The 20,989-nt window shown below is 41.9% G+C and overlaps 2 protein-coding genes and 1 non-coding gene across 6 annotated transcripts; 1 reads left to right on the plus strand and 2 right to left on the minus strand.

Moving 5' to 3' along the window:
• Positions 1-660: 660 nt before the first annotated feature.
• LOC120798531 (dynein, cytoplasmic 1, intermediate chain 2a-like) lies at positions 661-8,520 on the plus strand. Of its 4 annotated transcripts, none has more exons than XM_040142857.1 (17): positions 661-827; positions 2,144-2,252; positions 2,414-2,546; positions 2,952-3,087; positions 3,450-3,512; positions 3,721-3,851; positions 3,963-4,052; positions 4,305-4,467; positions 4,561-4,660; positions 4,822-4,947; positions 5,098-5,244; positions 5,453-5,566; positions 5,663-5,796; positions 5,929-6,073; positions 6,167-6,307; positions 6,809-6,934; positions 7,070-8,520. In XM_040142857.1, the coding sequence occupies exons 2-17, from the start codon at positions 2,145-2,147 to the stop codon at positions 7,169-7,171; spliced, it is 1,959 nt and encodes a 652-aa protein (XP_039998791.1). In that variant the 5' UTR covers positions 661-827; position 2,144; the 3' UTR covers positions 7,172-8,520. The 4 variants fall into 4 exon arrangements, with proteins under 4 accessions (XP_039998791.1, XP_039998792.1, XP_039998793.1 ...); XM_040142858.1 differs by having other exon boundaries at positions 3,003-3,087; positions 7,070-8,518; XM_040142859.1 differs by lacking the exon at positions 3,450-3,512 and having other exon boundaries at positions 7,070-8,519.
• LOC120798530 (calcium-binding mitochondrial carrier protein Aralar1-like) lies at positions 8,454-18,633 on the minus strand. The gene is made up of 18 exons (XM_040142856.1): positions 18,523-18,633; positions 17,696-17,749; positions 16,136-16,281; positions 15,496-15,611; positions 14,959-15,098; positions 14,646-14,792; positions 13,589-13,727; positions 13,381-13,474; positions 13,132-13,216; positions 12,803-12,884; positions 12,531-12,689; positions 11,712-11,764; positions 11,485-11,565; positions 10,835-10,975; positions 10,528-10,666; positions 10,166-10,324; positions 9,974-10,064; positions 8,454-9,445 (listed from the first exon to the last, which is right to left on the minus strand). Exons 1-18 carry the CDS (start codon positions 18,532-18,534, stop codon positions 9,232-9,234), a joined length of 2,052 nt encoding a protein of 683 aa, XP_039998790.1. The 5' UTR covers positions 18,535-18,633; the 3' UTR covers positions 8,454-9,231.
• Positions 17,134-17,206, minus strand: trnak-uuu. The gene has a single exon. It is a non-coding gene; the product is annotated as a tRNA-Lys (tRNA).
• Positions 18,634-20,989: the final 2,356 nt, after the last annotated feature.

Genomic DNA, 20,989 nt, shown 5'->3' on the forward strand with positions numbered 1-20,989 from the left:
TAAATGTCTGTATGGAATAAAAACAATAGAAAGAATAAAAATTGATTGACAAATGGTAACAAATGTGTGATTTTATATTTCATTTGAGTGTTATTCTTTTGCATTTGCATGGCTTTGAAAACAAAAAAAGGAAATGTCTCTTTCCCTGCTATTTGTTTTTGTTTAGTATGTTTTTTTCATATTTACATTTATTTGACAGCTATAGTGGGTAGATCCTTTGAAGATTCATATTTTTCTTAAAATACATATTATCAGTCAGTAAAATACTGTACAGTGCATTGTCCTTAACTGAATAACAATGGGCCTAGTAGCTATGGCCCCAACTTGACCACCTACAATATAATACTACTACTACTACTACTACTACTACTACTACTACTACTACTACTAGTACTACTACTAGTAATAATAATAATAATAATAATAATAATAATATAGCCTACATTTCTGACACTTTAAGTAGGCTATATTTTGCTCTTAACACTTTTGTACTTCTAGTACATTTTTGAATGCAGGACTTGCAACAAAGGACATTAATAATTCTTCCACCACTGCCGCCAACAATCAGTGGATAGTTACATTTGAGCACAACGCATCAGAAACTGTGAAATTGTCCATGAAAATGTCATTTCTGCCGGTAGAGAGCGGTAATACTCGGCCTTCGCGGCTTCGAGGCCAACCGCCGAGGAAGACGACTGCAGCGGAGCAGACTGCTGTCTCTTCCAGCATCATCAGTCTCCACCACCATCACTTCTCCTCAGGCTTAACGCACTCAAAGCTGCACTCTGTGGTTTTCTGTCTACTTCACGTCTAACACCTGACACCAGGTATTTCATTCTGCCTTAAGAACCGCGTTGCTTTTAAACGTTGCTGGGGACAGCGAAGCAGAAAAGCTGGGGCTTTGCTTTGTGACGTTACCGTTAGTCGCTTATTATAACAGTAGGCCCGCCCGCCGGGTGCCATGGAGATTAGCATGCTAACACAGCTAGCTATCTTAGCTGTCTCTTAGCTGACAGTGTAGCCGTTAATTAGATTGTAAACATATTTGACAAATGCTAGACTGTGTATAACACGAAGTTTTCATTGTTTGTTTTTATTTCCCAAGTTAGCAATTTATGATGAAGAGACGTAAGGTTGAAATAGAAACAATAGCTAGTATTAGTTTATTTTAGCTGCAGTTGTTCTGACAGTGGGTGGAGAGGAGAGGTGTAGAGCATCTCGGTTGTGCGATTGTTATGGACTCTCGGGAGTCAAATTTAACAGGATTAGCACATAATGATGGCCAGTTTGTAGCTGTTGTGTGTACATGTTGACACGACTACACCGTTATTTATAACACTGCTAACTCATCATTGGCTAGCATATAGTTTAAATTTAGTCTGAATATTTTTGGAATAATACACCATCTCAGTCATTCATGGTTAGCCGTGACATTATAGAGAAAACAGATAAAGAGAGCATTGTTTTGAACAGGTGGCTGGTGTTCACATGTTACCAGTGTGACAGGCCCAGGGCTGCTGTTTAAAGCTGCACAGATTCAAGTCCAAACGTTAATACTGCAGCACTGTTATGTGAAGTTTGCATACTGGGAAAAATAGAGTCACAAGGCAAAGCACAACCTCCCTAACAAAAATGACATATTCTGGTGCTGTGTAGAATTTCTAATGTTAAGTGATTCATCTCGCAGTTGTTCAAAAATACCCTCCTCAGGCGAGTCCTGATCTGTAAGAAAGTGGACCAAAAAACAAACAACAAAAAACTCTTCTATCTACTTACAGTACATGTTTTTAAAATGTTCATAATTATGGTTTCAATGTGTTTCAGATAAAACAGCAACAAATAAACTAGGGATATAAAATATAAAATCTCATTAATTAGTGAAAAAGGCCCATTATAATTTTCCAGAGCCCAAAGTGGCTTTGTCATATTCCTCCCTTTATCCAGCCAACAGTCCAAAAACCCATAGATAGCAAGTTTACTCATGTAGAAGACAAAAGGGGCAAGATTCAAATCCTCACATTTGAGAGGTATTAGTATTGTTCCTTGAAAAAATGAGGCGAGGAGTGGTTTTCTCTTTTGAAGAGGCTACTTTTCAGGTTAGGTCTCTTCACTGTCCTGCTTCATTTCACCCTCCCTCCTGCAGTATGTCTGACAAGAGTGAGCTGAAAGCTGAGCTGGAGAGGAAGAAACAACGGATTGCCCAGATTCGAGAAGAGAAGAAGAGAAAAGAAGAGGAGAAGAAAAAGAAGGATGTATGTGTTAGAAACAATAATTTCAACACGTTTAATTACATTCCATAGTGAAGAACCTGCTGAGACGACTGCTTTGTTTTTAGCTTGACAGTTTTCAGTTACGTTATATTGTGGTAGGTTTTCATACTGAGGTGAGGTTGTCTATGTTCTGCACTCTGTAGGGAGATTCAAAGCGTGGAGCGGAGGCGGGAGTCGGGTCTTCTGTCGGCCATGAAGACTCTGACCTGGAGAGGAAGAGGAGGGAGGCGGAGGCGCTGCTGCAGAGTGTTGGCATCACCCCTGACATACCCCATGGTAAACACACATCGACAGCATGCTTCTATTTTTATCTCTCACCCCCACTTACTTCCCATCATTTTCTGGTTGTGTCCTTGATGGAGTTGCAGTGTCTGTAAAAGTCACTTCTAACTTTGCGGTCTGGCTTGGTTTCATCCTCTGTGCTTTTTCTTTCCCCTCACACAGTATCTGAGCGTTTTACATAACTGTTGTGTGCATGATACCTAAAACCGGCCTGCCATTTATTTTCATTCTCTCTTCTCTCCCCCTTTTCCTTCCTTTTTTTTTTTGTCCTCCTTACTGCATGCAAACTCATTCACTCACTCACACATTCACACACTTCTTCCATACCTCACTCCCTCCCTCACTCACCTATTCATTAACTCATGCACTTACAAACACACACACACACGCCACTCACAGTTCAGCCCCTGAGGGTAGTAACAGAAGATACATGTCTGTTTCACTACCTAGTCCCCGCCCCCATGTCTCCCTCCAACAAATCAGTGGGCAGCGATGCAGGAAGCCAGGATTCTGGGGACGGAAACGCGGGACCAAGGTTTGTGTGTGTGTGACACAGAGAGAGAGATGGGGATGGGTTGCTTTAGGTAATTTTTATGTGATTTAGAGTTGTACATGCATGCTAGGTGTGCATTAACATTGTAATTATACTTGATGAATTCTGACCTGTCCCCTTTTTGCATTTTCACGGCACTGTCTAAATAATACACACTTCGTTCCTCTTCTTCTCTCCCTGTCCACCTGCCTCTCTTTTTGCTGTCTTTCCCATCTTGAACATTTCCTATATGGCCTACCTTTTGCCCGTGTTCTGCGTTTGGTTTCATCCTCTTGCTTTCCTCTTTTTTCTTCTCTGTCCCATCTTTTTCTTACTAATACCATCTGGTGGTTTGGCTGTACAAGGACATTGCACTGGGATCCTGACCCCTCTACTCTGCAACTCCACTCCGACTCTGAGCTGATGGGGTACTGCTCCTCCTCTCTCCTTTGGCTTGTCGTCTTAACTTTAATCAGTTTTTGTGGTTTCATCGTAGATTTGTCCAAATGTGTTGATAATATATCCGTACATCATTATTTATGTTTCTTCACGTAAACATTGGGTTCAGTTCCACTTTCTACTGCAAACCTGTGTATGTGTGTGCTTATTTCTACGATGGTGTGTGTGTGTGTTTAGACGTGGAGCTGTGAGGCTGGGCATGTCCAAAGTGACACAGGTGGACTTTGTCCCGAAGGAAATGGTGTCTTACTCCAAAGAAACACAGACACCCACCGAGGCGCTGCTGACACACACTGATCAAAAAGCAGGTAAAAGAAATGTAGACAAAAACACACTTTACCTTTCCTCAAACCTTTTTATTTTATTTTTTTTATAAAAACCAAATAAAATCTGTATGTGTGTGTCTGTGTGTGTTCCAGATGAGGAGGATGATGAGGAGATAACTGCGCTCCCATCAGCGGAGGACACCCAGGAGGAGAAAAACGAACAGGGTGAACAGCAGGAGGAGGGTAAGGAAAGAAGTTTGTAACATGTAAATAACAGTAACTGTAGCAGGAAATGCTTTTTTATAATGCTGATGAATGGAAAAAAAGCTGTTTCAATTGTTTTTTACTCTTACCTTACCCATTTTTGCTTTAAGTACTGATTTTGAGATAATTTCTATCCAAAAATTCAATAAAGTATGGTCAGTACGAAATAAGTGAGCAAGATCTTGCTTTTAGCTTTTTTTCCTCTTTGAATATTGAATAATCTTTGTACAGACACACCCAAGGAGCTGACAGAGGAAGAGAAACTGCAGGTTTTGCATTCCGAGGATTTCATGTCGTTTTTCGAGCGCGGCAGCCGAATTGTTGAGAGAGCTCTTGCTGAGCAGGTGGATGTCTGCTTCGACTACAGTGGCAGAGATCTAGAGGATAAGGAAGGGTGAGGCACATGGAAAAACCTTTGTGTAAATGCTGCAAATAGAGCTAAAGTGATGGATAGGCGGGGCCGATAATTTTTTTCTGGCCCTTCCAGTGACTTGCAGGCAGGCGCAAAGCTGGTTCTGAACAGGCAGTTTGCAGATGAGCGCTGGACTAAAAACAGAGTGGTCACCTGTCTGGACTGGTCCCCTCAGGTAGGATGTGAAAAATTTGTCCTATTACATGTCTAGAGAAGCACCCCCGGCAAAAATTCAGTCTCTGTCGAATCAGTCTTCATTTGCGACTCTTACATGACTCTTGCCTTGTTTCACTGCTTCTCCCCTGCATCTAATAATGGCTTCTATGTTCCTCTCAGTACCCAGAGCTGCTAGTGGCCTCATATAACAACAATGAGGATGCTCCCCATGAGCCTGATGGAGTGGCACTGGTCTGGAACATGAAATACAAGAAGGCCACACCCGAGTACATCTTCCACTGCCAGGTAAGGGAAGAATTCACATGCAGTCGCCCTGCGAGCCACTGATTTAAAGACGTTTTCTTTAAATCACCAATGAAATTGTTGTACGCTTTATAAAACAAAACATTAAGACAGAAGCATAGGTATTTAAATTGTATTATTTTCTTTCTCCAGTCAGAGGTTATGTCAGCCGGGTTTGCAAAGTTTCACCCCAACCTGGTGGTGGGTGGGACGTACTCCGGACAGATTGTCTTATGGGACAACAGGAGCAACAAGCGCACCCCTGTTCAGAGAACCCCGCTGTCTGCAGCTGCACATACTGTAATGCACTGGAGCTCACACACCTTTATGTCTACACAAGCTAACAAACTGCTTAATCTAAGTTCTCTAATGTCATTGACACAACTGTGTGCTTTCTGTGGGGGGGGTTTTCAACCCGCGTTTTGTTAGTTTTTTCTTCTTCATCTTAACATCTGGCTGACGTTTCCTGGTAAGTGCATGTTGTCTAACTGTGCTCTGTTGTTTTCAGCACCCACTCTACTGTGTAAATGTGGTGGGAACCCAGAACGCTAACAACCTGATCAGCATTTCCACTGACGGCAAAATGTGCTCCTGGAGCCTTGACATGCTCTCGCAGCCACAGGTACAATGAACTTGTAGGGACGATGTACAGACACACTGTTGTAAATGTCAGTTGATTTGTCAGGGAGTCTGAGGCTGTGTGAGTTTTTCCCTACAGGACAGTCTGGAGCTGGTGTTCAAACAGAGCAAGGCAGTGGCTGTCACCTCCATGGCTTTCCCTCTGGGCGATGTGAACAACTTTGTGGTGGGGAGCGAGGACGGCTCTGTCTACACCGCCTGTCGCCACGGCAGGTGAGTTCTCTTGGACATCTGTCCTCATGAGCAACAAATGTCTTCCTAATGACAGATTTTTGTTTGGTTTACAGCCAGGATGTAGTGTGTAGTAGAAGGGGTCATCACAGACATCTTATATGTGTGTTGCAGTAAGGCGGGTATCACTGAGGTGTTTGAAGGTCACCATGGTCCGGTGACCGGGCTGAGCTGTCACAGTGCTGGTGGACCTGTTGACTTCTCTCATCTCTTCATCTCCTCCTCTTTTGACTGGACCGTCAAACTCTGGAGCACTAAGGTGAGACATACACACTCACACACAAACTTTTATACTATAAGATTCACCATTAGTTATGTTTCTTAACTTCAATCCCTCTGTTCTTCTTCACAGAGCACCCGTCCGTTGTACTCATTTGAGGACAGTTGTGATTATGTCTATGATGCAATGTGGTCTCCAACACACCCTGCTCTGTTTGCTTGTGTGGACCTAGCTGGACGTCTGGACCTGTGGAACCTCAACAATGATACTGAAGTACACACACACACACACACTGCACTGAAACCCAAGACCTTAGATTCATCTTTTAAAGGAATAATTTAAATTTTGGGGAAATGCAGTTATTTGCTTTCTTTCTGAGAGTTAGATGAGAAGATTGATACCACTCTTACGGCTCTGCTTGGCTGTGAAGCTACCACCAACAGATGGTTAGCTTAGCACAAAGACTAGAGACAGGGAGAAAGTTAGCCTGCCTCTGTCAGAAGGTAGCAAAATCCACTTACCACCACCTCTAAAGCTCACTAATTAACATTTTAAATTTGTTTGTTTAATCTGTACAAAAACCGTATAAGTTTCAAATACATATTTACTGGAACCATATTAGAGTGGTATCAGTCTTTTCATCTAACTCTTAGCAAGAGTGAGTAAGCGTACCTCCAAAATAATACCCTCTAAGTTGAGATAAATCATAGCATTTTGAGCTGAAATTCCTAACAGTCTGTGAATCTTCCTTGTAATCTGATGTGTGTTTTCTAGGTTCCCACCGCCAGTGTGTGTGTGGAGGGATCTCCAGCGCTGAACCGTGTGAGATGGGCTCACACTGGAAAAGAGATTGCCACTGGGGACTCGGAGGGACAGGTGCAGGTCTACGATGTAGGGGAGGTGAGATGTCATTCCCTCTTACAACAGATTTTTTGGTGGTTTCGGCCATCACTACTAAAACCAGTCAAATCAGTTTTCATGTCAAACTCCTTGTTTGACATGCTGTTGGATGCATTGTCCATTGTCGTTCTGCAGCAAATCTGTGTGCCCAAGGCTGATGAGTGGACGCGCTTCGTCAGGACGCTGGCTGAGATCAATGAGAACCGGGACGAAGCTGAGGAACTGGCCAACGTCTGACGTGACAAACCCCACACTGCCAACTGCTCATAAATTTCTCTCCAGTACACTACACACCTATTGCACACTACACGACACTGCTGGAGGAGCTGTTCTCTCTTCTCTCTGGGTTCCAGCTTTTCCACCTACTACAACTAAATTGGCCTGAGGAGATGTGCAGAGCTAGAATGGATAGAAAAGACAGTTTTAGACAATTTTAGATGTGTTTTTAAATGTGTCTTTAAGAGTTTTAGAGTACATTTGTAGGAACAATGAATGTCACATGTAGCAGTAGTAGAAACCACAGTTAAGTGGTTCAAAGTTTAACTGAAAGGAATACAGGGAAGTGATTTTCAGATGGTTGTGGCTGTCCACTCTCTAAACTTCTAGCGTTGATTACATCCTCAGGGCTACAGAAACTGCTCTTCTCCTGAGGCCTCAACCAACTCAGCCCTTTTTTTAAATATGCAAACCTTTGTACTTGCACCTTTTTATTACCATTTTAGTGTTTTTACATGTTTTAATATTTTTCTGGACATGCTTGTGCACATGGCTGGCAAAGAGTTTCAACAGAGTGAAAAAAAGAAAAGCTTACATATCAATATCTTTTCCTCTTTATCCTCAGCAGCACTTGAATTTGATGACTACGACAGATAATGTGCTTAAATATACACACTGTATGGCCTGTGCAGAAGTGTGTCACTTACATTTTAACCACTACAATATTTAATATTTATTCTGATGGTGGCACTTATTTAAATATTTTGTGTATTGTTTAAAAATGCTGCTTTGTACTAAAAGCTTGAGTAATACATTCCTAAAATTAGCACAAGCTTTTTACCAAGCAAAATCCATTACTATACATGCCTTGAATTTATTGACACTAGTTACAGTTAAGAAGTGATGTTTTTCTGTACCAAAGGTTATTGTTTTATACTCTGTACCTGTCTAACGACTAGTAGAAAACAGTTTCCTGACTTGTCCTCTTTAGGAGGATCTAAATACACTAAATGATGTTCTTAACGAAGTTGTAAAGCTGAGTTTGGAAACGAATTTTTACTTAACTTTCTTTTTCCATCCAATTTCTCATTCCTTCATGATGCAGCACTCCAGCCACACCAGGCTGGTGAAAAATTCAGCTTCAGTGTTTAAAATGAGCTAAAATTGCAGTGTAGCAACCATGTTTGAGATAACACGACAAATGTCAGTATTCTGCATAGACTAATTGCACTGTATACTTCCATGTTACTGATACAGTTAATGGTTGCACTTTTACATTGGAATAAAACTCAAGACTTATTGGTAAAATTAAACCCATATGGATGATTTATTTCAATAAAATACAGTGACTGAATTGCGATACATTTAATTTATTAATACCTAATACCTTCGCTCATGATTCTTGTTTCATCAAGAAAACACTTAATTGAAAGGTTCTGTACATCAGTAAGAGTGATTCTCAGAGACCGGGACCAAAGGCCCCACATTGCCATAACATTACAGTTACTGTATAATGACGCTGACAGAATGTTACGGAGTTTTGACTTGTAACATTTTCATCACTGTAGTTATACAATATATACAGTACACAGCCTCTTGTGAGGACCAATCGAGAGTGAAGCCCCATACACCATGCAGACCAATAAGACAAGTCCTACTCAAACTGAGTATCAGACAGAAAACAAAATAAAAAGTCATATCAGCTACTTATGAGAGAGAGAGGAGCGCCCGAGGCGCCATTTTATACAAATGCTGGAGAGAAGAACACATAGGATGAAAATGCCAGGAGCAGACAGCCACTCAAGATACAACGTAGTCAGCGCTCTGGTCCCCGTTGCTGTCTGCTGTGTTACATCCACAGCTGTAGCCAGCACTCCAAGTCTGCGACTGGCTGGGAACCAGTGGAGTACAACTTCACCCTGGAGAGTGTAACGGGCTGGTGTTGTTTGTTCCTAAGTTAATGGCCCCTATTTGTGGAGTGTGTGTTAACTGTGTGTGTTTTGTTTTGTGCATCTATGTAAGTGTCTGGCTCCTGGTAGAGGAGGAGAAGGATGGCAAAGTGATATTGAGATGCCAGACCTCTATGGGGCCTGAGCTGGCGTGGCAGTGACTGGCTCTGGGTGATGTATGGAAACCACACCAGAAGACTTGAATTTGGGAAGGTGGAGGCCAAATTTGTTCTCCACCCCGGCAAAGGTGGCTGCAGCCAGGCGGTAGCCTCCTACGTGGTCCGCGTTGATGGGAGGAAGCTCTGAGATGCGAGTCTTAGGTGTGGGCTTAGATCCTGCCGGACGACTGGAGAGAGGAGAGAAGGAGGACAGGAGTAAAGGCATTTTTGATATATAAACAAAGGGAAAATAATGTTTTTAGTATTTATAGATAGATTTATATGAATGTATGTTATGACATTAGTCCATTTTTTATTTTACTGGGACATAGCCTGGATGATTTGAGAGGTGAATGTGACAAAATTTCAAAGGAGTCATGATGGAAAATGACACCGACACATGTCAAGACACTGCCGCTGCGTTAGTCTAAGTCAAAGCATTGCAGTTATGTTTGTGTATCTTCAGTACAACAGACACCTAATTAAAAAAGTGTGTGTCATCTGGATTGTAATTCATCTCACTATAAAACAAAACAAACAAAAAAAAGGCAACAAAAGACTATTTGCTAAACCTTAGATATGGCCAGCACAATGACAACATGTACTACAGATGATCTTTTTCCCCTTTTTTTAACAATGCAAAAAAAGAAATAAAAATATGGCATCAAGAGGCAGTTCAAGAGTTACATTTCCTGTCACCATCTCTATCAACTTACTGTCCTCCAAAGTCGACATAGAACCACTGCTGCAAGAGCTCATAAGTCACCAGAGTCACACCAAACTGAGGAGAGGACCGGCACATACGAGCTGGAGAAAAGGGAGAGAGACAATTCAGCGTGGATTAAATGCAAAAATAATCTGAGACACAGTGTTTATGTGTAAGAGAGGATGGACAAACAGACACACACCTCCAGCTCCCTTCCACAAAGCCCTGAACCCCTCCTCTCTCATAATCTTCCTAAAGCAATCGATGACTCCTGAGTAAGTGGTCTGTCCTGCCCTCGCTGCAACTTGCAGACGGGTCTTGATGACGTCAGCGGGTGTCACAAGGGAGGCTGCGGGAATACCTGGGAAATGGAGTTACAAAGAAAGTCACATGAGATGCTTTTACTTGAAGCCTTTGTAAAATGGGGTAATGGCTTGTTTTTTTGACATTCCTTGTTTCCGTTTGCAGCTATGGTGTCAATTGCATGCTTCGCTTTTCTTTCATGTAGTATTTGGATCGTGTTCTGAATTATCACTCACTGACGGCATCATTATCTGAGGTTACCTGCAATCGCTCCAGCAGTAAGAAGCTGCAGAGGTCCCACCCTGCCCTGCTCATCAGCTAGATAGGTCTTGGTGTGGGCGTACACAGGGAAATAGATGGCTGAAAAAGGGATGTCTCTCAGGAAACATGCTTTAGCACCCTGGACAGACAAACAAAAAAAACAGACAGATGTAGGGGACTGTGCTTAGGAGCAACACTGAAAGAGTGAGGCAAAGAGAAAACTGAGCATAAATACCAGACACCGTAAGAGCCAATGAATTAAACCAGAGTCTGATATAAGGACCACAGTCCATCAAAAACACATTACCTTGTAGAGGCCAAAGAAGCCGAGGTCACGGACCACACTGAGTGCGCTGACTCGAGGTCCAGTGGTGATCTCACCTGCCACCTGCAGGCGAATCTTCACAATCTCCAGAGGGTTGGTAAAGATCACCTGAGAGGCTCCAGCCTGAATAAACGGGGAGAAGAAGAGCTTGTTCACACACTTACTTATATTAAAAAAAAAAAAATCACTTCTCTTGCATCTCACATGCACGCAGCTGAGGTATGGGAGCAAAGTCTTGCTCATGACAAGTACCAAAAGTAAAAATGAAATCCTGATCAGTCATTTACTTTGCCATTTCCTCGGACGGTAAGGAGTGCTGGGCCAATGTGTGTAAGGATGAACAACGCTATTAAAAACAAAAACAGAAGAAAAAAAAAAAAAACGTTGCATTGGACATTGGGAATTTCACTCTGGATGCAGTGTGGCATTGCAGTCCAATGTTAGTAATGTCATTTGGAACTCAAGCAAGTTAATACAACAAATGAACAGGTTGCATGCATGAGTTCCTTTTTCTGGCCTTAACACATAAGAGGGCACACACCCAGGAGTAACTGACCGCATCTGCATTTTTTCTTATTTTAGTGTTCATCTATAAATTCACAAACAAAAAAAATCTGGGACCTGTTACTTACACAGCCACCCGCCATAATCTCAGCAAATAAAGGAATTGTGTCGTCATTTTTGGTGAACTTGTCTCTTACAAAGTCATTCACCTGTGGAACACAAACAAAAACAGGCATGAGACCAAAGATAGTCCAGAGTATTACTTAAAAAAATATAGATTTATATTTAACATGTGTGTATGCAAAGTGAATAAGTGAAGGATAATGTGTGTATGAATGTGCAGCGCGGTACTCACTGTGAGTTTGATAGCCTTCTCAGGTGCCACACCTATAAGCTGAGGGACCAGACCTGTGGGGCATCGTGGGGGATTGAGTGACAGGAGAATCTCATTTCATTAGTAATACTGGGCAAGCAGGAGCAAGAGAAAAGAAATCAAAAGAAAATAAGAAGATGGAAAATAAGATGAGGTCAAAAACATGAAGTTGAAAGCCGACAGAGACAGACAGAGCTTTTACTGAAGGAATGAAAGATGAGAAGGCTTGAGAGAGGAAAACAATAAAACACATATACAGGCTGATCCCGATGGAAGTATCTTGTAATTAATATGACACAACACAACCCAAAATAAAAGGTACAGCAATGGAAATTCTGCTATTATTAGACAAACGACGATGCTGCATCGCTTCAACAACAAAAAATAGAAAACATTTCAATTTTATTTCAACAAAAACAAAAAAAGTTTAAATCTTCATTTTAAAATACACTTCATCTTAGATTTGGCTCATATTGAAAGAATGTATCCGCAGGGAAAAAGAACCAGACACCTAAGAAAAAAAATGCCTAAACTGAGAAACTGTATACTTTACACTTAAACAGAGCAACACCATACAGTTGACGACATAATGACGGCTCTATCAGCTAATATGTGTTCAAGAAATGAATGGTATGGTGAGGAAAAATAACAGAAGTGGAGAAAATAGCGCAAAGCTGAGATGAATGAACAAAATAAAAGGACAAGAGCTGAAAAACCTAAAAAAAATCACTGGTGTTGTGAATGCAGACAAGGAATAATACAGGTGCAGTTTGAGCGCTCTGCCTTCCTAAGATGGCATACCTCTGTAGAAGCCAAAGAAACCCTCGAAGCGAAGCACCTTCTTGGCACAGTCAAAGCTGTTCTTGTACATCAGCTCTCCAACAAAGGATCCTGTGGACCTCTGGTTCTGCATACGAGTCTTCACCAAGTCAATGGGGTACACTGCCGTCGCTCCCGTGGCTACGCAAACGCACACAAACTCACACTAAATGCAATCCATCAAATCCCACACAGTTTATTAGATGCTGCTGTGGGCCCATCAGTCAGCCGTCTCGGACCACAGTGTAACTCACCTCCAGCGATGGAGCCCAGGGTGAACCTGTAGGCTGACTCTGCAACTTGGAGCCACACAGGCCTGGAACTGTCCCCATGGGTCTGACAAATCAATCAATCAATCAATCAATCAATCACACATGGGACCATGGTGCACCTATATAGATAATGCTAATGATGGTAAGACAAGACAAAATCCTGCATTCATAGTGTGAATAAAAAATGTGTAATACAGTACAAATAGCTCCGATTTTTAAAGGACAGTTAACTGCTGATCTCATTTTATCTCAATGATAACACTTACTTTTTAATATGGAGTTGCAAACACAGACTAACACAAGCGTCCTACCTGTTTCTGACTTTCAACCAGGTGGTGGGGCAGACATCCTTCCTCTATCGGAGCTATCCTCTCAATGTCAGCAAGGTTCAGGCGCCTGAGACACACATGTTTATTTCCCCGTTATTGACATCACTGTCATGTACACACATAGATCGCTGATCAGTAAATATCAGTAAAGTGCAGGTGTTTGAGGTGGATTCAAAGATTTGGGCAAGATTCTATCTCAGACTTAACCAAGTAGCAGTGTGAGCGTTTTACCCGGAGGGCGAGTGCAGGCCTGATAACTGGTACAGGATGTCAATTTCCATCGGAGTGATTTGACCAAACTTGTTGGCAGCATGAACAAACTCTTCTGCAGAGAGAGCGAGCGATAAGAGAGAATTACCTGGAGGTTCCTGACACCCATGTGACCATCTTAGCTGAAGAGCAGAGAGACAACATCACAGTAACGTATCAATTTGTGCACCTTTGGTCACGAGCGTGTCCTTCCGTGTGCCAGCCAGTGTGCTGTAGATCTTACGGATCAGCTCCATGTTGTTCAGGAGGGAGTTGAAGGCATTGAAGTAAGAGAAACTAACCCTGTGAGAGGTGTTGCCACCTGCGGCCTGGTAGAAGAAAGACAGTGTACATCAGGTACTTTGACTATAAATAAAGTTCCATTTTTTTTAAATATTAAACTCTTAATGAGAAAGCCAAGAGGTCCATTTGCAAATATTATTCAGGGCTGCCTTTTTTAAATTTAAAAAGGTACCTTATTTTATTTCTTTCCTTTATCACAATGGCTCAGGAGTAACTTTACTCCTTAACTTTGTACGGACATGTTTGTCATTATAGCCTGCGCTTGTGCCATAATAATTTAGCTCTTGACACTAAACATATATTTCAAAAAAAGCTTATTCTTATAGAGATAATCTTAGCAGGATCTTTACCTTTATATGACAAAAACCTCAGTTAAATTAGGATTAGATTTCAGACTCCACATTTAGCCTCATCAAGAAATGTAAGAGATTATAGTAAGAATGTATGGGTACACAAATCATGAGGTAACACTGAAGAGCCTGAGTAAAGCTTAAAAGATTATTAAAATGAGAAATGCAACAGGCACAAGTTAAAAATGACCAGTATTGTCCTCTAAGGATAATAACCCCAGATCTGAAGCGGATGAGGATTTACTTCTGCTGAGTGTGTACATTTCCGTAACCCCACAGGTCAGAGGGGATTATGTTTCTACTTGCCAGTGATCAAAACATAAGTTGTGTTTTTTTATATTTTGGGGAAAAGAAAAACCTTTTGTCCCTTTCAACCTTGGATTAACAACATAGGTTTGCTACTTCAAAACGTGGGAGTTGCCACAGCCTAGTAAAAACTGAAATGAGCATCTATGAACATTAATTTAAACCGTCAGAGTTGTGGTTATCTGAAAATGACGCTCCTGTCAATCAGACATGAATATTCTCCGTAGCCAGAATGTGAGATTATACAAATACTATCAGTAAGATCTCCATCCACACACAAACACTCACCGAGACAAGGTTCTCCTCCACAAAGGGTGTGAGCATGTGGTGTCTGATGGTGGCCATAATGTCGCTGAAGTCCATGGCGGAGATGACGCCATTCTTCCCTTTGTCCTTCTGGGCAAATGCCTGGCGTGCATGCTCCAACTGTAGCTCCTAAAAATCGTATCACACCACAAGGCTGAGTGTAAAAATAGACAAAGTAAAACTCTGCGTGTATGAAAGAGAAAGAGAGACAAAGTGAGAGAACGAGAAGGCCAAAAAACAAACAAACAAACAAACAAAAAAAAAAAGCGTGCGCGCGTGTGTGTACTCAGTGTACCTGCAGGAACTGGGTGAACTCAAGGTAGCTGAGGCATTTCTTGCGGTCATGCCCAAAGTGCAGACGGATGAACTCACAGTCCCAGTTGAAGGGAATGTGGTGGTGCACAGTGGTCTGGCTGAAAATGTCCCGTACATTTTCTGCAGCACAAATACACATTCAAAAAAAGGAATCAATAATCAATTTACCAGAAATCTTTGATAAACACAAAGTTTTGTGTGTGTGTGACATAAAAAAGCAAGTAGACATATGCATGAGATTGATTATGTAAGTCCATCAATGTGTAATGACTTAGACTGAGGAGTAATGTGGTTATTGTCAAGTCAGGAAATTCTTTCTCCAAAGTGCACTGCAGGAAAACATGTAAACATGCAAATAAAGAAGGGCTCTGCAATAAAACTAGACAATGTCCTTCATAAACAGATAGCTGAAAATATTTTACACAGTGTAGAGTTCTATATTTATGTTATCATTTTTTGTATTAACTCAAATCATGTGAATTGAAAAAAGCTCACGCGAAAACACAATGGCCCGTACCAAAGGAAACGGCTCCAGTTCCAGTCTTGTCAAACAGCTGATAGGCTACTATGAAGAGAGCGTCGGGTGCACACAACACTGATTCAAATGCGAGAAACTCCTGGAACGAGATCAGCCTGCCATTGCGGGTGGCGTAAGACGGGAGAAAAAAAAAATATATATATATTGTTAAACACGAACAGGTCAATGACTTTGGAATGAAACCTAGGTCAGGTCACAGAGTACTGCGTAAAGGACTAGTTCACCAGAAGCACACAGGGAAAATCATTTCCTCTGTTCCTGGGAACATTGTTTTTCCTTTTTTTGACCTTTTATATAAAAAAAAAATTACTGTATGCAAACATATATTGCAAAATGTGTGAACTGATTAGTCAAACAACAAATTAGATTACCTACGGCTGACATGTAAACAGTCTTTCATTTCTGGATTAAAAAAAGTATCTATTACTGAAGTTTTTGTGCATGTATGACTGCATGAACAAGCAGCCTGGGAAATGGGAGTTACTGGGAGTTGTATCTTATCTGTACGTGGCGGTAATGGCAAGTTCTAATCAGACATCGCTGAATAAACTGTAAATTGGTGATGATAAGCTGGGTGCGAGTGTGTGGGTGCGCACACTGTTCCTGCGTCAGTACATACCCGTCCTTTGTGGTGTCCGCCACAGCAGCGATGAGCTGTACAGTTTTGGGGTTGTGGTGGATCTGTGTGTTTAGTCCTAGATACCTCTGGACAAAGTCCCCTGGGGTCATGAACCTCTCTCCATCTTTGTCCACTACACTGGCATACTGAGAGGAGAGACACAAAACAACATTAGCAAGGATACCTAACCCTTCGCAGATGCTAACATTAGCATAACCAAGAGTTCATCCATCTGTATAGCATGGCTTTACATTAGCTGTTATCAACAGCTTCGTTCACCCCCGCAACGCCCTAGGTAAGTGTTCAGAGGCATGAGTTTGGAGCAAGACGGGTACATGGCTTTGAGTGAGGTCAGTAATGCCAAGCTGTATATTGTAGGCTCTTTGTTACTAGATAAAGTCGAGTGTCACAAGCTGTGAACATTACACAAACATTAAAGTGCATGTTTTACTTATTACACTAAACTGACTTCTTTCAGGGCTACACCAACTTTGTGGCGGGTGCAAATTATCATAAAAGTGTCCAAATTTAATGATAAGAAGAAGATTATTTTGAGGTTGGTGGCTCACAAAATCATCAGCTCTGTCGTTGGACTTTTACTTATCTGTGCTGGTGATTCGCTGCTCCACCTGAACATCCAAGGTCATTGATTTTGCAGTCGACATGACATGTCAGGATTACTTGCACGAGCAGGCAGACGTGCACCTATGTTTTTGTCTTGAGCTTGTAAGCTATTTGACCTGTGTATATCAGCGTACCAACAGCTGCTGGGGCCCCACGGCTAACACACAGCGCTGTCACGCACTCACCAAGTCCACTCTTATGGCATTCACTCAAGGCATCTCGTGGTCAAGCAATGGCCTTCACTGACTCAAAATGTTGTCTATACATTAGATGAGCTTGTTGTGACACAGTGCTCACTGACCCCTTTACATACAAGAACAAGCAAGTCCTTGCTTGTGCTGTACTGGAGACCGTGAAACAAAAGCCGATACATTCGCCTGAACAGGGACCTGAACCCTGGACCCTCAGATTAAAAGTCTGATGCTCTACCGCCTGAGATATCCAGGCTCTGAATGGCTCCATCCTCTGCCTTTGCAAGATTCCCACAAATTCCCTTAACGTGTCATGATGATCAAAGCAGAACAAAACTGAGAAAAGCAGATGTTAAGTAATGAACAAAAGCAACCACTGCCTCCCCAACAGCTGCTGCTGACTCAACAAGTATGAACTGCAATTATGTTTAAGCTTCAACGTCTGTTTGAAAAAAAGCTTTTCAGTTACAGTCATTTGTGTTCTACCGTAACATCAGCAGTCTGTGCTGGACCTTTAACTGTGGCTAATGCTGTAATTTAAACCCCATGACCCAACCTTAAGAGCTCATTCTCCATGTGAAAATAGTCCTGCGTGAGCTGTTTTCTACACATATAGCCGTTTCACGATTACTTCTGATGGATATGTACACAATGGGCACCCATATTACTATATCTATGCATAGAGCACTGACCAAAGAAACGTTTGAGACTGATTTGGTCAGGATGAAATCCGTGCAGAACTTACCTTCTGGAAGATTGCTTTCAGCTCAGTGGGGTCCCCGCGTTTGGTAGATTGCACCTAAGATAATACACCATAAAATAACATCACGGCATTGTTAGACAACGCGAATGTGCGTTTTCACATTTACAAAAAAATGCTGCTGATTAAAGCACGCTTTATGCGGTGTAATGGACACAACATGAAGCAGGACGAGCAATCTGCTGTGGGTTAATGTCTCCTTGAAACGTCAGCTGCTGTGAAGGAGAAACAAAACCCAATGCGACATGAAGGGGGACACAATCAAAATGAAACGACTACTTCCTGGCATACATTCAAGTTGAGCAAGTTAGGCAGCTTAGCTATATTATTAACCAGACAACAAGCCAAACCTCTACACAAGCTCAAACTAACGTTACAACTGGGTAGCCAGCTAGCAAGCACAAACTGCTCATATGAAGAGGACACAAACCGTTGCAAGGACATGTTAAGCTTTATATCGGCAAAATGCGAGAGGACGAGAGCAAACAGACAAAGAGTCGGCTGCTGTGAAAAGACGCGAGTTCAGTTAGCATAGTGGTTTTATCTCGGCAGGATCATCAGTCCGATAGCCGCTTTAGCTTTATCTCGCTAAGTTCTAGGTTGTGGATGTCTCATCAAGGCCAGCCACCGCCGGGCGGCGGCTAGCCCAGTGATGCCTACAGCCTCAGAGAACACCGCATCCGAGACACCCTGTCCGCACAGGACCACTAAGTCTAGCTTTGATCATTCCGACTCAAGAAACTGAACAGAAGACATGCAGATATGTTAAAGCAGAGGTTTGAAAATCGCTAAGAGAGCGATGCCGAAGTCACCTTGACCGCCATGCTGGTTTGACGTCACGCACAGTGGACGAGCGAGGCACAGTGCACGCTCTCAGACGTGTACAGGTCTGACAGTGAAAACGGAAAAGCCCAGCCTTTCCAAAATAGAAGCCGATCGATCAGTTTGTCCATACACGTAATCATTACATGTGCGCGCAGACAGACACACACACACACACACACACACACATACTCTGAAGCTGATGCACGAGGATGTTTTTACCTTGCACTGTTGTGAAATTAAACTGATGTGCAAATGATTCACAAGCTTTTGTACGGAACCTGCGAGCTAATCTCTTCCCACCCCTTCTCCACTACCACTACTATTCAATGCTACTACTACTATTACTACTGATGCTACTGTTGCCACTTCTGCTATTACTGCTACCACTACAACTACTACCAATACTACCACTTTTAATACTATTACTTGTACTGCTGCTTTTACTAGCTACTACTAGTACTGTTAGGCTACTACTACCACTGCTAGTATTGTTACTGTTACTACTGCCACCACTACTATTACTTATTCTATTACTAGTACTGCGACTGCAGTACCATTACTAATACTTCTACAACTGCTACTAACAACCTGCTGCTGCTGCTGCTGCTATTACAACTATATACACAAACACAGGGAAATACATGGGTCGTGTTTACTTTTACAAGATTCTCTCTAAGCAGTGAGACAGCCATTTAAATCTGGATAATTTAGGAAAACTGTATATAAAACACAGACAGCATGGGGTTTAGATCACCTTCTGACTTAGTGCTGTACATTCCTTACTGAAATTTAGCTGTAGAGAACCACTAGATGAGCTGGAACAAATCATAATTAGAGCTTTCATTTTCATTAGGGAAGTAATCATTAATGTGAATGGGTCTTTTTTTAATGGAAGTTATTTTGGCATGTCATGAAATTTCATTTCGCTGCGGCTGTTTCAGGCTCTTTTGATTGTTCATGACAGCTCACTGTCACACTGGCATGGCTTGTTTGGACACTTGAATCTAACAGAGCCGTCGGTAACGTTATTAGTGCCTGTAGTTTTCTTACTATGACAAGTCAAGATGTCTTCTGTGAAAAATGCCTATTCCGCCATTGGAATTTGTTTCATTCAACTTACCTCTGTCCGTCAATCCATACCGACTTTTTTTCAACATCCAGTAGATGTAGCAATTTTTTATTGTTGTGCTCAGAAATGCTTTCACTTTTTTATTTATTTAATACTAGTAGATGAGCACTTATCTCGCTGACCTTGGTGAGGTGTCCATGTGAGATATCAACAGTGTTTGTTGTCACTGATAAGGCAGTGACCTAATAAGGTTATCTACCACTACCTTCACTACAGCGCTAGTCACGGCCTGTGTCATGTAACTTTGTTTAACAATAATGGTAATGTCATATGCTGTAAGAGGTAATGACCTATATAGAGGTGTTAAAGGGTATGTTTGGTTTTCAGGGTGGGGGGGGTTGAAGTTGGAGTTTTCAGAGCTCCACCAGGAGGGAGAGAGAGAGAGAGAGAGAGAAAATATTAGATCACTATGTGCTTAATTACTGACGATTTTCCTCTAAAAAATATTTTTTTTTAATATTGAATGCAGTCTTTTGTCTTCTGTTCCAGGGACGTTTTTTCCTTGGCTCATCCTGATCCTTCAAGATTTACAGCCCAAAAGGTGACAAAGAAAGTTCACGTCCTTTGTTAATTTTGTTATCAGATGAAAATGTCACCCTCCCTGGGTTCGAGATGACAATTCCTTCCCTGGCAAATGTTAATGTTTGACAGTTTTATTGTTAAAGGGCCGGGAGAAGCCCTTAGAAGGTCCAGGGAGTTTTTGTACCAAAATTGATTTAAACCCTTTATGGGAAAAACAAGCCCCCATTATGACTGAGGTGAGGAGGCCAAGTGGTGAATCATGAGGTGTCTGAACTTTTATTTGCTCATTGTTGATTTCCTAGTGTAATTAACAAAAGGTGATGTGTCCTCATTACAAGCTCTTCGTGCAAAGTCAAAAGATGTACCTTGTGTCACTCCCAAATATTGCGACCAAGGCTACAGAATTATGTGACCCATTACAGGCCGTAATGGTTCGGGAACTCAATTTAATAAGTCAAAGTTGAATCTGGCCCGTATCAATCAGATTAACAGAACACCTGACCAACGTTTTTCTCTCACCTCAACTGCGACTTTTAATCTTTACAATCACACGAAAAGAGCAGCGAATTTTTCCACTCTGTTTCAGACAAATCCTGAAAAAAGAGCAACATGCTCACCCTGGGTGTCCTTGTGGGCACTTTAGTCACTGAAATTGTTAGGAGACTCATCCCACCTGGAGAGAGAGAGGGAAATGGAGATGAAGAAACCATTTCAGTGCCAGCCAGTCCCAGTGATCTGCCTGATTCAACAACTAGCACCGAAGTAACGGAGGCCAATCCAAGGACCACTGTTGGTCCAGAGCC

Source organism: Xiphias gladius, chromosome 14 (assembly GCF_016859285.1).
Source record: "Xiphias gladius isolate SHS-SW01 ecotype Sanya breed wild chromosome 14, ASM1685928v1, whole genome shotgun sequence".
Taxonomy (NCBI): domain Eukaryota; kingdom Metazoa; phylum Chordata; class Actinopteri; order Istiophoriformes; family Xiphiidae; genus Xiphias; species Xiphias gladius.